The sequence below is a fragment of the Schistocerca serialis genome, chromosome 4 (genome assembly GCF_023864345.2).
Source record: "Schistocerca serialis cubense isolate TAMUIC-IGC-003099 chromosome 4, iqSchSeri2.2, whole genome shotgun sequence".
Taxonomy (NCBI): domain Eukaryota; kingdom Metazoa; phylum Arthropoda; class Insecta; order Orthoptera; family Acrididae; genus Schistocerca; species Schistocerca serialis.
Window position 1 is genome coordinate 554,763,548 of NC_064641.1, and position 15,310 is coordinate 554,778,857.

Below are 15,310 nucleotides of genomic sequence, written 5' to 3' on the forward strand. Positions count from 1 at the left end.
AATAGATTGCAGCAATGAAGTATTGTGTTTACATTAATTATGACTGTCGTATTGTGTTCCAGTTAGTTTCCACTTTCAACAGCAGTGTATATTGTCTGTATTTGCCATTAATTTCTGCTGTTTATGTCAAGTGATCCATTAATAAGCATAAACTTGATAAAACAAAAGTTCAACAAGAAGTTCTGAAGAGCTTGAGGGAATCTGTAATTTTTTTTTTTTTTGGTCATAACACAAACCATTTTTTGGGTGTTGTATCTCCAGTTCTTCAAGGAGACTTGTAATCCTTGTAGTGCAAGATATCCTGAAAGTTAAAAAAAGAATCAGCAAGGTTAATTTCAAGTTAGGTCCTACTTATTTACTGTTCAAGAAAACATTGCACCATTGATAGTAGCAGCAGCTTTACTCTTCCATAGATCACTTTTACAAGGATGTTGGACATGTCTTGCTATTACAGTTTAAGATCAATGAAAATAAAGTAATTCATATGTACAGGTCTTTATGTATTTATAGTTTGACAAGGATGGGACAGATATTCTGTTGTGGCCTTGGAATGAAGGCTCTTGTAGAAATGGTGGATAGCAGTAGTCCAAGACGAATGAACTTTTTTACAGAAATAATGGGCCATCTAGAGGAATCATTCCCAACCACTCAGGCTGACACACTGTCCGCATTCCTCCAGATTCTCAACACCTACAACAAGCCACCTCAAGGATGACTGCATCAGTACCTACATCCACATCAAACTCCCAACTGCCAACAAAACCTCCACTTCAATAGCTGCCACCTATTATGTTCAAAGAAGTCTCTTTCACACAGCAAAGCCACCCGAGGTCATCACATCTGTAGCAGTCTCCCTCCAAATATGCCAAAGGTCTCACCGAGGCCTCCACAAACAAGAATTACCATCCTTACCTCATCCTCTAACAGATCTCTCGTGCCTTCTCTCTCCTACCCTCTCCCACATACCCACTGTATGGCCATGGAGGACCACTCCTCTGATGACTGTAACATACAGGACCAGAGAAATGGAATCAGATTCTCCTCCGGAGTTTTGACTACCTCTCCTTGTGCCCTGAAATGAGTAATATCCTCTCTGCCCATCTGTTGCCTTATTCTGCCACCCACTGAACCTATGCAATATCCTTTCCATCCCTATTCTGCCTATACTCCCAACATCTTGCCATGTGGTTACCCTTCAACAGACATAGATGCTAGATCTGTGCCATACATCCTCCCAATATCATCTACTCCAATCCTGTCATAGGCATCTTCTAGCCTATCGGAGGCAGGGCTGTATGTGAAAGCAACCATGTGATCTACAGACTAAGCTGCAACCACTGTGCTGCTTTCTACAGAGGCACGGCATCTAATAGGCTATCTATCCACATGAATGGCCAATTCCAGACTGTGACCAAGAGACAGCTGGACCACCCAGTTGCTCAACATGGTGCCCAACATGATGTGCTTCACTTCAATTACTGCTTCACTACCCGTACCATCCGGATTCTTCCTACTAACAATATCTTTCTGAACTGTGCAGGTGGGAACTCTCCCAACAATGTATCCTTCCCTTCATTTCTATAACCCTCTGACCTTAACCTTTACTATTCCTGACCTCCACCTATCTATCACCTTGCCTTCTCCCACTCCTGTGCTACACAGACTTCTATACCACCAAGGCACATACTTATCTTTTCCCCTTCTCTATTTCTGTCCTCTCCCTCCCCCCATTCCTCTCCCCAGCACAGCCTTCTGATTCTGCTTCCTGTCCCCGCCACAGCCCAGCAAACTTCCAAAGGCAACACAGCATCGTCTTATACTCCTACCCTGCTATCCCTCCCCCTCCCTGCCCCATGCCTCCTCCTTATCTCTACCACCACCCCAAAGACTGCTGCTCACTTCAGACACAGTCTGCAGTTGGACCCCAGTGCCCAGAGACAGTGGCCATGGCTTGTGTGAATGTCTTTGTGTTTTCTATTTTGTAAGAAGAAATTTTTTGTCTGAAAGCTTAAAAGCTTAGCAGTCTTTTTCGTTGTGTCTGTATCTCAAGGTCTCCTCTGCATGCTGAGTAAAAATCTGTCATTTTCATTTTGTTATTAATGGAATGTGCAATATATACATACAACCTGTCACGTGGGTTACATGATAAAATCTGTTACATAGTTTGTTAGAGGCCAGAAAACATAAGCCTGGGTGAACAAAATTGATAACATAATGGTGACACATCAGTCATGTAATTAGATGTGATCATAAACAGTGAGAATTGCCAGATCTTTCATATATTTTTGATGCTAATAAGCAATACATACGTATTCACACTCATTGACTGTCAATGAAATTTATTATGCTTCTTCTTTTTAATAAAAAGAGTTATATGTTCACTCTGTTTCTGCCTGATGCACCCATCTAATGATTTTATTGTCTTTCTCAAATCCCTAGTAGGATTTTTGAGGGCTTCAGCAGTTTTCTACCAATCATATTTATTTTCCTTCAGCATTTGTGTTGTCTCTCTCTTGGATTTCAGAAGCACATCTGGTATGCATGTTCTTTTAGTAGTTTTCTGTACTCCTAGTGCTGAGGAGAAGAGGATGCAAACTTCCTTTGGTTGTTCACTAAACGCTGATAAGCAGTTGTACATGAGCAAACACAAGCAACTGCGAAATACACATGAATAAATTCATGCATCTGCACGAAGAATTCCCATTTGCTATTGCATGTTCACATTTGTTTGCTTCATTGTATAGGGGGCTTGTGAAGAACTGAGAATCGTGAAAAAAGTGGAGGCCAATGGTACTTGAAGACCAGCATATTACAATCAAGGTATCAGTTTAAAAAGTGAAAAGCAGTCGGGGATCCATTTGCTCAAAATCTTGAGCATGACAAAGGTTACAATCTATTGGTTTCATGAATAGTCTTACTCATTCTAAAAGCCCTCCAGACTGAGGCAGCAGTGGAAATGTTGCAGTCCTGTCAAGACAGTTCAGATGAGTTTTTTGGCCACCTAATCACAATGAACAAGTTTTGGGGTGTATCACTAAGGTCCCAAGACAATGGAGCAAAGCAAGAAGTGAAAACATGTGGATTTACCACCACTAAAGGAAAAAAGAGAACCCAACCATTATCGGGCTTTTTGTGATAATTAAAACATCATACATGGATTGTGGTGCACTTTGGAATTAATTGCAAGAGGTGACTATTGGGAGGGCATAAGTGGAGTTGGTTCTGTATCAGGAGGGAACCTCACAGTTTGCCCCTTGTCAGTTTTCCATGGAAGGATGGTAGTGACCTGTGGCTGCCGGTAGGTGCAGTGAAAGAAGATTCAGAATTACTTCTTTATTTCCATAAAAATATAGGTAGTATCTCGACTCACAGTTGACATCATCTGTCAATGCCTACTGTGGAGGAATTGTATTGTAAGTGGCCTTCAGCCTGCTCAAGGCAGCTGACACCCCACACTTCATTCTACCTGGCTGCTGCTCTGGCAGTTCGCCAATTCTGGTGGCTCCAGCACTGGCTGTACCATGACACCACGGCAGTGAGTGACGGTGGTGTGTGTATTGAACTTACACAGACTGACTTGGTAGGTGCAATGCCCACTCACCGCCCTTCTTCGTCATCCATTGTACTGCAGTGATGGTTGCCGTGAGCTGTGAAGTTTGATGATATTGGCCTGCCATCCAGGTAGGTCCTATTCAGTCTGTCAGAATGTCAGGAACGTTGGTGTCCTGATCCTGGTGGGAAAGAAAGACTTTGTACTTGGTGGCAACCAGTTAAGGAATATTTTAGGGAATTGGTTTAAAACAATTTATTTAAAAGGCCCAGTGAAATCTTTACAAGTTTTCTCCCAGAGAAACTTACGCTGTGCCCACATGACACAAGTTGCCTGTCTTTCAGAATCGAGGCAGTTTTGTCCAATTAAAGCTGCTGACAAGAGATGCCCTGAGACTGCTGAAGCTGCTACCGAATTCATGCCATTGGTTTTAGCCAATAGCATGTGTGGGATACAGGTCACGTGTGTGGACATGGAGTGTTCTGCAAATGTGAAACACCATTGCCTCTCTCTCTCTTGTAACCCAGACCTCGAGCAGAACAGACATCTTTTTTGAAGGCAGGGCCTCTGGCTCTGCTTTTCATGACCGGCCACCAACGTAAGTTAACATGAACCACTTCCCCTTCTGTTGCCCATTTCAATTAATTGTGCAACCTCCTAGACTGGCCTAAACCTGGTAACTTCCGCCCCTGTGGGTGTCTGTTGTACACCGTACATTGAAATATATCCTCTTTATTGTACCTAATTTCCTGTTTTGTCATTTAATGGCAGCCCTGGATGCCCACTCTCAAGTCCTGACCGCTTGACCTCCTGCACATTGTCCTCACGAGGCATATATAACAACCTTCTCCCCCCCTTCCCTGTGCCTGTATACATTAACATTGGTGCCAGGGATCATATACACTAACATTGGTGTCAGAAGTGGGATCACGTACTTTAACAACTTCCAGGTCCTCCCACCTGTCAAAGAGACAGACTGTAGTTGTTGAACTCGGCAACTGGTTATTATGGCGAGGTGCTGTCTCTCCCAGTAGTGAATGTTGTTGTCTGTAACATGCAGGAAATCTATAACAGGGTTGCACCAGATGTCACTTCACTGCGGTATGGGAATCAAGTGCATACCCCATGGATCATCTGCCCGATTGCCTTACAAGCTAAACTTCTGGGGTATTTATGGAGCAAAGTAGTGGCAAATGTTTACCTGATGTCATCCGTCATGACCAGATAGGGCTTGCTATTGTGAAGGTATCAGCAGTTTTCCTTCTGCCGTGATTACTTGTTGAATTTGTTATAGTATGGAACTGGTTTGTAAAAGCTCTTGGTACCATTCGTTGCCTTCAGCTTAGCCTTTCTTTCATCACATAATGAAGCCCTGTTTCGCTGCTCTGATCTACTCCAGTCTACTGAAGTCTGCTTCCTGCTCACCAGAAATGCTGATGTGTTTTGCCTTGATCCTTTCTCAGTGGTGAAATGTTTTCATTGCAGCTGCCTTGTGTCTACATAGGCAAAATCTAGTGAGATAGCTTCACTATGGGACTTTGAAAATTTTACCTGTTTTACTACCCTATACAAGGTTGGCATGCAATAGAATGATGCTCATCATCTGGATCTGGACTCAGAGGATCATTCCAGGGACAGGTAGAAAAGGTTGACATGATCGACCTAGACCACTGAACTTCAGTGAAGCCACCACCTGCAGCCTTGTTGCCAGAACTCATCTTGGGCACCTTGTTCTGGGTCTATTTGAAGTGGTTGAACTAGAGACTTTGAAGGTTCAGTGATGAGCTCAGCTGTGATTTTTTAGACTTGCACCATAGTGTTGAGAATTCTGTGATTCTAAATGGCATTGGAGTTCACTACACAACAGAGGCTAGCCAGGTAGTTAACTGTGAGTGAATTTGCAGACCATTGTTTTCCAGGCAAAGCGACTCTCCCGCACACCTACCTGTCTGTTCCCAGTAACTGTCACCTATCTAAAGATTTCTTGCTTCTCCGTGTTTTTAAGATATTTGAATTTGAAACTTAACTTCTGGAGTGATAGAAAACACAGAAGCAGAAAGTGGGTTGCAGAAGCTTGTTCAAGTATACCAATACTACTTAGAGAATCATAGTGATGATGCAGAAAAATGGGCAGAAAGTAAAAGTCTCTAAATTACTTGATCGACTTTTTTGTAATTGTTTTTGGACAGATGAAATTGAATGAAACCTTTCATATATATTCCAAAGTATTAACCAGTTGTATTGAAGCATTGAATGTTCAAATTATTTTTCAGTGTCAGAAACACAAGGTTGTCAAGACAAACAAAATACTTCATCTCAAGGAAAGACAATATCTAGTCTTGTCCAGCAGCCATTCAACAGGTTGGCATGGAATGCTGAGATGTCGGATGCTACCAAAGAAACACAAGAGCAGGTAACAGTTGCTCTATTGTACACACCAGTTTATTTGTGTGAATAGCTAGAAGTAAAATATAATCAGCAATTATTTATATCTAACATAAATAAGAAAACAGCAGCTTTCCTGCTAATTTGATATTGTTAAAGTTAACCTGAGTAAGCACAAATAGTTTATAGAAGTTTGGTAATATTTTAATTATGAATGCAGTTTCCAAAAGTGTGTTGTCTCTTTCAGTTAATATCTGTACTTGCTCTGCATCCATGAAAATTCTCCTTCCTGATGGGATCAAAGGAATAAAATAGTTATGGAAGGAGTAAAGTTAAGAACTCCCTGTATTGTTGAGACACTTGAATGGGTGATACGAACATAAGCAAATCTGAAACTGTTGTTAAGTTTTGGTATGATCTCCTCCTCAGAAGTAAACAGTGTGTTTGCATGTGCAACCTCCCCCCCCTCACACACACACACACACACACACACACACACACACACACACACACACACAGCCAGAAACATTGCACTGGTACTGTGGCACTGCAGCTCATCAGGGCTGAATGAATGAATTTACAGAATGAGCAAACAAATAATTTTTTCAGTAATTTCATGAAATGCTGTGTGCATTACTTGGTTTCTTAGTTCAGTTACATATAGTGTAGCAAAATATAAAGGTACACCTGCATTACACTGCAGTGATTTTCTCGTGCCTGTGTTTTGAACACCTAATGTATTAGGTAATATATGAGAGTTTCAGGGAACGAAAATATGACAAAATTAGCATTTAGATATCCCAGGACATCTTAAATTTGTGTGTGCTTGATTGAAGAATGTAAATTTAAAAGACCATTTCATCTTAATGAGATGGAGTGTGGCTTATGGCGTGTTCAATTTTTATATATTCATACTTCAAACAGCTTCCTGGGTATCGTGGAGATTATAAGGATGAGTATACTTGTTCCCTTTAAATGGCATTCACAGGTTGTGTAGGAAACACAATAGTGTGCATGTGATCCAACCAATGCAATTTTATCAGTGTAACCTTTTGTTAATTCAGGAGAGTCCTGAATGGAAGAAAATTTGTGGAAGAAGTGAAGGTAACCAGTCTTTTTGACTATTGAGACAATGAGTTGTTGACAGGCACATAAATAAGATTGGAATTGTCACTTAAGTTTTGGAAAATGATTGTTTGAAACTTATGTGATGGTTGCAGTCTATTTATGAGCTTATGACATGAGACCTTTGATGATGTTAATGAGCTGAAACATTGGCAGTAAGTTATTTATAGCGTGGCCCTCTGCAGAGCCAGTCCCAAAAATGTAATACAAACAGTTACAGTTAATACAAATAGTGAATGGGGTTAATGCTAATAATTCTGAAGAACTCCAGGTTTGCAAGCGAACAGAAGATAGAACATTCGTTGATTTTCTTTTTTTTATTTATTTATTTATTTATTTATTTTTAATCCAAAAATATGATTGCCATCTACCAATAAAGGAAGTCGCATACCAAACTTTTCATTGTTTCATTTTTAATATATTTTATAAGTATCAAGCATTAGCAAGAGTAGAAGGGCTGCAGATAAGAGAGACTACGAGAAAAGTGTTGTACTTTACAGGATAAGAAATCCTATACTGAACTAAACTTAAGACAGTTTCATGCCAGTGAACGAAAGAAATCGTCCTTCCATTTTCTGTTTGTGAGTGCAATAAGAAAGCATCCAAATTATTTAAACAGTGGATAAATTGTGTCATGGAAGGTGTGGTAGTTTGTAGAGATTAAATAGATATGTAAAAGGATTTCTCATGGTAATGATTCCAATGTCCTTGGGAACATATTCCTGACAAGATAAATCTGATAGTTTGTGCTCAATAGCATTGACAGTTTATTCATGAATTCAACACCAAACACAATGAATCATAATATCAAAGAGAGACACAACTAATATTGGAAAATTGTTACTCTATTTATTACAGTCACAGTTGCCCTTTAATCTATGTGGTTATGAGTTTTGACCGTATGGGCAGTCTTCAGTCTTTCCAGCTTATTTACATTCTAACACAGTGACTTTGATGCCATGTATGCCCGTCTCAAAATTAAAATTTTAGACAGCCATATATGGTAGGAAAGTTGACACGTATTAATGTAACTAAGCTGAAAACATGTGAATATGGTCCATACATGCTGGAACTAGTAATTGCCTAGATTAAATTTCAACAAAGACTGTAATAAATAATCAGTTGACTGATCGTTCCATTTAGTTGATGTGAATCAATTGTTTTTCATAAAAACTTAGGAAAAGCCTCAAATAAAATGCTAAAATTTCTTGAAAATAAATGAAATTAAGACATAAGTAATGAAGATCAGTAGAATCAAGGGCCAGCAGAACCTAAACATTAAAGATCGAGGATAGATAGTGAAAGTTATGGTTGATGTCTGATATATTGAAAGAAAGACCACATCCCCATTGACAAACAGATGCTATAATTCTAACCTTGATGCCAACATCTTGCTGCACACATTTCAGGTTCATTCTTCTGCCTCCAATACCTCATAGTTTCATATTTAGCAATGTGTGTGCAGCAGATGCTTTGTTCCGGCAATTACCCAATCTCCACTTAGATTAACTTCCATTGTACATTAATACCTCCTTTTGCTCTCCCTCCTGTGCTTCTTCTCACTCACATCTACCTGTTTCTCACAATCCTTCCCTCGCTTTCCATGCAGATACTATTGTCTTTTGTTTTTCCTTTTCATTCTCCACTATTTACTTATCTATTCATCAATCACTGCATATCATAGCCTGCTTGACATATACCCCCCCCCCCCCCCCCTCTCTCTCTCTCTCTCTTCTCTCTCTCTCTCTCTCTCTCTCTCTCTACCCTATATTGTCACCTGCTGACTTCAACTTCCCAGATTTTGACTTCAGCTTCCCAGATTTTAAATACTGTCTTTTTGCTTGCTTTGCAGCTGTGGTTTCTCTCTCTTTCAATTTTTATTTTTTCTGGGTTGCATGTGTGTATTTCTAGCCTATGCCTTAAATATTTCACCCTTCTCCCAACACTTCCTTATTTTTCTATAATGAAAGAAGAATTAATTATGTAAGTCAATATTTATGTTGTTTTGTGCTGTTGTCTATAGTCGTCAAGTATTTGGTAAGTACACATTTCTTCATGTAATGAAAAATAACTGATACGTGTCACTATGTTGAAATTCCAATTATTTTATACTGGTTTTACACATTTTAAGATGTGTAGCTTGGGGCATGCATATACATTTTGATAATGGGCTTTAAGAATAACTCGTAATTTTTGAACCATATGGAAGTCCTCCCCCCTCCCCATGAACCATGGACCTTGCCGTTGGTGGGAGGGCTTGCGTGCCTCAGCGATACAGATAGCCGTACCATAGGTGCAACCACAACGGAGGGGTATCTGTTGAGAGGCCAGACAAACGTGTGGTTCCTGAAGAGGGGCAACAGCCTTTTGAGTAGTTGCAGGGGCAACAGTCTGGATGATTGACTGATCTTGCCTTGCAGCACTAACCAAAATGGCCTTGCTGTTGTGGTACTGTAAACGGCTGAAAGCAAGGGGAAACTACAGCCGTAATTTTTCCCGAGGGCATGCAGCTTTACTGTATGGTTAAATGAAGATGGCGTCCTCTTGGGTAAAATATTCCGGAGGTAAAATAGTCCCCCATTCGGATCTCCGGGCGGGGACTACTCAAGAGGACGTCGTTATCAGGAGAGAGAAAACTGGCATTCTACGGATCGGAGCGTGGAATGTCAGATCCCTTAATCGGGCAGGTAGGTTAGAAAATTTATGAAGGGAAATGGATAGGTTAACGTTAGATATAGTGGCAATTAGTGAGGTTCAGTGGCAGGAGGAACAAGACTTCTGGTCAGGTGAATACAAGGTGATAAATACAAAATCAAATAGGGGTAATGCAGGAGTAGGTTTAATAATGAATAAAAAAATAGGAGTGCGCGTAAGCTACTACAAACAGTATAGTGAACGTATTATAATGGCCAAGATAGACACGAAGCCCATACCTACTACAGTAGTACAAGTTTATATGCCAACTAGCTCTGCAGATGAAGAAGAAATTGAAGAAATGTATGATGAGATAAAAGAAATTATTCAGGTAGTGAAGGGAGATGAAAATTTAATAGTCATGGGTGACTGGAATTCGACAGTAGGAAAAGGGAGAGAAGGAAACGTAGTAGGTGAATATAGATTGGGGCTAAGAAATGAAAGAGGAAGCCGTCTGGTAGAATTTTGCATAGAGCATAACTTAATCATAGCTAACACTTGGTTCAAGAATCATAAAAGAAGGTTGTATACATGGAAGAATCCTGGAGATACTAAAAGGTATCAGATAGATTTTATAATGGTAAGACAGAGATTTAGGAACCAGGTTTTAAATTGTAGGACATTTCCAGGGGCAGATGTGGACTCTGACCACAATCTATTGGTTATGAACTGTAGATTAAAACTGAAGAAATTGCAAAAAGGTGGGGATTTAAGGAGATGGACCTGGATAAACTGACTAAACCAGAGGTTGTACAGAGTTTCAGGGACAGCATAAGGGAACAATTGACAGGAATGGGGGAAAGAAATACAGTAGAAGACGAATGGGTTGCTCTGAGGGATGAAGTAGTGAAGGCAGCAGACGATCAAGTAGGTAAAAAGACGAGAGCTAGTAGAAATCCATGGGTAGCAGAAGAAATATTGAATTTAATTGATGAAAGGAGAAAATATAAAAATGCAGTAAATGAAGCAGGCAAAAAGGAATACAAACGTCTCAAAAATGAGATCGACAGGAAGTGCAATATGGCTAAGCAGGCATGGCTAGAGGACAAACGTAAGGATGTAGAGGCTTATCTCACTAGGGGTAAGATAGATACAGCCTACAGGAAAATTAAAGAGACCTTTGGAGAAAAGAGAGCCACTTGTATGGATATCAAGAGCTCAGATGGAAACCCAGTTCTAAGCAAAGAGGGGAAAGCAGAAAGGTGGAAGGAGTATACAGAAGGCCGATACAAGGGCGATGTACTTGAGGACAATATTATGGAAATGGAAGAGGATGTAGATGAAGATGAAATGGGAGATACGATACTGCGTGAAGAGTTTGACAGAGCACTGAAAGAGCCGAGTCGAAACAGGGCCCCGGGAGTAGACAACATTCCATTAGAACTACTGACGGCCTTGGGAGAGCCAGTCCTGACAAAACTCTACCATCTGGTGAGCAAGATGTACGAGACAGGCGAAATACCCTCAGACTTCAAGAAGAATATAATAATTCCAATCCCAAAGAAAGCAGGTGTTGACAGATGAGAAAATTACTGAACTATCAGTTTAATATGTCACAGCTGCAAAATACTAATGCGAATTATTTACAGATGAATGGAAAAACTGGTAGAAGCCGACCTCGGGGAAGATCAGTTTGGATTCCATAGAAATGTTGGAATACGTGAGGCAATACTGACCTTATGAGTTATCTTAGAAGAAAGATTAAGGAAAGGCACACCTACGTTTCTGGCATTTGTAGACTTAGAGAAAGCTTTTGACAATGTTGACTGGAATACTCTCTTTCAAATTCTAAAGGTGGCAGGGGTAAAATACAGAGAGCGAAAGGCTATTTGCAATTTGTACAGAAACCAGATGGCAGTTATAAGAGTCGAGGGGCTTGAAAGGGAAGCAGTGGTTGGGAAGGGAGTGAGACAGGGTTGTAGCCTCTCCCCGATGTTATTCAATCTGTATATTGAGCGAGCAGTAAAGGAAACAAAAGAAAAATTTGGAGTAGGTATTAAAATACAGGGAGAAGAAATAAAAACCTTGAGGTTCGCCGATGACATTGTAATTCTGTCAGAGACAGCAAAGGACTTGGAACAGCAGTTGAACGGAATGGACAGTGTCTTGAAAGGAGGATATAAGATGAACATCAACAAAAGCAAAATGAGGATAATGGAATGTAGTTGAATTAAGTCAGGTGATGCTGAGGGAATTAGATTAGGAAATGAGAACTTTAAGTAGTAAAGGAGTTTTGCTATTTGGGGAGCAAAATAACTGATGATGGTCGAAGTAGAGAGGATATAAAATGTGGACTGGCAATGGCAAGGAAAGCGTTTCTGAAGAAGAGAAATTTGTTAACATCGAGTATAGATGTAAGTGTCAGGAAGTCATTTCTGAAAGTATTTGTATGGAGTGTAGCCTTGTATGGAAGTGAAACGTGGACGATAAATAGTTTAGACAAGAAGAGAATAGAAGCTTTCGAAATGTGGTGCTACAGAAGAATGTTGAAGATTAGGTGGGTAGATCACGTAACTAATGAGGAGGTATTGAATAGGATTGGGGAGAAGAGAAGTTTGTGGCACAACTTGACTAGACGAAGGGATCAGTTGGTAGGACATGTCCTGAAGCATCAAGGGATCACAAATTTAGCATTGGAGGGCAGCATGGAGGGTAAAAATCGTAGAGGGAGACCAAGTGATGAATACACTAAGCAGATTCATAAGGATGTAGGTTGCAGTAGGTACTGGGAGATGAAGGAGCTTGCACAGGAAAGATTAGCATGGAGAGCTGCATCAAACCAGTCTCAGGACTGAAGACCACAACAACAACAACAACAACAACAACAACAATGGGAAGAAGTGTCGTACATCACAGTGTAGTGAACATCTTTAAGATTGAGTGTTATGCATGTTTTAAAAGCAATAGAACTGCATTGAAAGCAGATTGTTAATCAGGTCAAACCTCGTAAGACTGTCAAAATCTGAAAGCAATGTGCTAAATGAAAAATTCAATAATAGCACTCAACTTTGGAGTGAAAGAAACTTAAATTCAACGTAGTGGCACTTAGCTTGTATTTATTGGCTGTATTAATACAGAACCTTGTCCTTTCCCAAGTCTGCTTGTTCCAGAATTGCTTTACATATTTTCTGTATTTGTTCAGTTGCCATTTCAAGTTTGAGATTAGTTTCTTAAAGGTATAGTATGTGTCATATAAAGCCAAATTGATACTCTAGTTCTAAAAGATGAAACTGTACGTTTTTGTGTTGCTATGTATCCTCCTGATAAACATAGCTGTTTAATAATGCTTGTTTACTATGACTTGAATCAGAAGAGAGTCAAATTATTCTATTCTGTAAGTTGTGTGCCTTATTAAGGACTTTATAAGTTTCTAATCAAATAACTTGTGTATGCATTTTTAAAATTAATGTTTGTATAACTTTTCTGTATATTTGAATTCAATGCTGTGAGGGATGTGATGTTATTTTCTGGTATCACATTTCAGATATGTTTTTAGTTAGCAACACAGAGGTATCATACATTCACAACAATACCATGCTGTTGTTAATTATATAAAAGAGAAAATTTAATTGAGGTAACTTAAATTATGAGACAGAATTGCCAGCCAGTACATATGTTCAGGAGGTGAAATTCACTCTAAGGAGGGAAGAAGAAGAAGAAGAGAAGAAGAAGAAGATGATGATGATGATGAAGGAGAGGCATCCTTAAGGAATTATCTGAACAGAACAAAAACCGTTAGAAATGATATAGATGTACAGACAAATAAGTGATTACAATGCTGTCTGGTCCCCTCCCTCAACCATCCAACCAAGTCATTACAATTTCAGAAAAATTGGATTATTTATTTGAGAGAAAATCTTCAAAACTTGAACAAGTCAATTATGTATTGGTCCACCTCTGGCAGGGGTCAGTAGAGTTGTTGAATGTCCTCTTGAGTGATATCATGCAAATTCTGTCCAACTAGTGCATTAGATTGTCAAAATTTGCAAGCTGGTTGGAGGACCCTGCCCATAATGGTCCCAACAATAAACCTCAGTGTTTCCACGCGGTCTTCACTGGTGATTGGGGCTCAGTTCAAAGTGGAACTCATCACTGAAGACAATTCTACCCCAGTCAATTAGACTCTAGGCTGAAGAATGTTTGGAGATGTCTTGGACAGACCTGACTGTTGCTCAGCATACAGCCCAGTAACCAGGAGTGCTGGTCTGGGGTGCCATTTCTTTTCATTGCAGTACCCTTTCTGTTGTCATCTGCAGCACCATTACAGCTTAGGGATACATTGATGATATGCTGCCCCCTCCCCCCTTTTTCTTTTATTTTGCAAGCCATCCTGAGATTACATTTGAGCATTTTTGCACAAGGTGAGAGCTTTTACTTCTAACACTTTGGATGGTGTCCTGAATTGCTGTGTTCACATATGTCTGTCAGTTGTATTAAGTATTTCACTTCCTGAAGGTAAGTACTGGCCAGCGATTCCATCTCGTGTTAATTTTCTAAATTATAGACAATCCTTTAAAAGGGAAAGGAGAATTACATGTTAAAAGTTCAACTAGATAAATGCCAGGCTTTATTATGGGCAACAAAATATTCCTGTAACATATTGTAGTGTGTGCTCCAGTGATGACATAGGAAACTTTTAGGAGTTGGAAACTAGGAAAAGCATTCCAGTATACAAATGCCTTGGTTAAAAGTTTTGCACTAGTAGGAATAACTGTGCTAAATCCGTGGCTTTCCATCATATAAGATTTGTAGTGTACATGCGAATGGAAATACCGTAACAGTGTAATAGTCTCGCATCTTCTACCATGTTGCTTGCCACCACCATAGTCTCATTTTTGAGAGATACATTGTCAGAACTGTCAGAAGATGACACATTTAACCTATTGGTTGCAAATTGTGCTTGCTACAAGTCAGGCTGTGCACTACATGATTATCACCTAATGCATCTATCAGCACTAAGTAGCCCGCATTTGGGTTTCTAACTGGGCTGGGGTTACCAGAATGGCCTCCTCACCCTGTGCCAAATGTTACTAGATGCTTTCTGTGGTGTCTCATTCTGTTGCTGTAAGGTTTGTCATCCTGGGGATGAATGTTATTCTATGTGTAAATATTAGTTTCCAACTTCAAGGCTTCTCTGCGAATTCTTGGTCTTTACTCATAGTAGTGAAGGAAGACACAGAGGGCACACTTAAATTTGTCAGCAGCAACTGGTGGGTGACAAAAATGACAAGTCAACTCATCAGTATCACCCAAAGGCTTAATGTACATATTTGTTAAACGTAATACTGTTCAACATTTTTATTTTAGTGTGGAAAATAATCTGACTGGGCCAGCTGATTATATAGTGTTTTTATGTCTGTGCTCTGAAATTCCTAAAGTCAAACGGACAATTTCGGCTTTCCCTTCATTCCTGATTTTATGTAAAGTATACAATATCAGCATATAAGTACCTTGAAAAGAGTAGCAGTTACTTCATAATTCTATTTAATTGCAAGTGTTGCTTGCTTATGCCATTTGTTCCAAATGAGTGCCATAGTAACTAGTTTCTTTAAGTAG

General features: G+C 39.7%; 1 protein-coding gene across 2 annotated transcripts in view; it reads left to right on the forward strand.

Annotated features, from left to right (window-relative positions):
• Positions 1-15,310, forward strand: part of LOC126475283 (coronin-7) — a 241,653-nt gene that overhangs the window by 197,926 nt on the left and 28,417 nt on the right. For both annotated transcript variants that reach the window (XM_050103040.1, XM_050103039.1), the window contains one exon: positions 5,824-5,963. In XM_050103040.1, the coding sequence (XP_049958997.1) occupies positions 5,824-5,963 (140 nt within the window). The remainder of the gene's footprint in view (positions 1-5,823; positions 5,964-15,310) is intronic.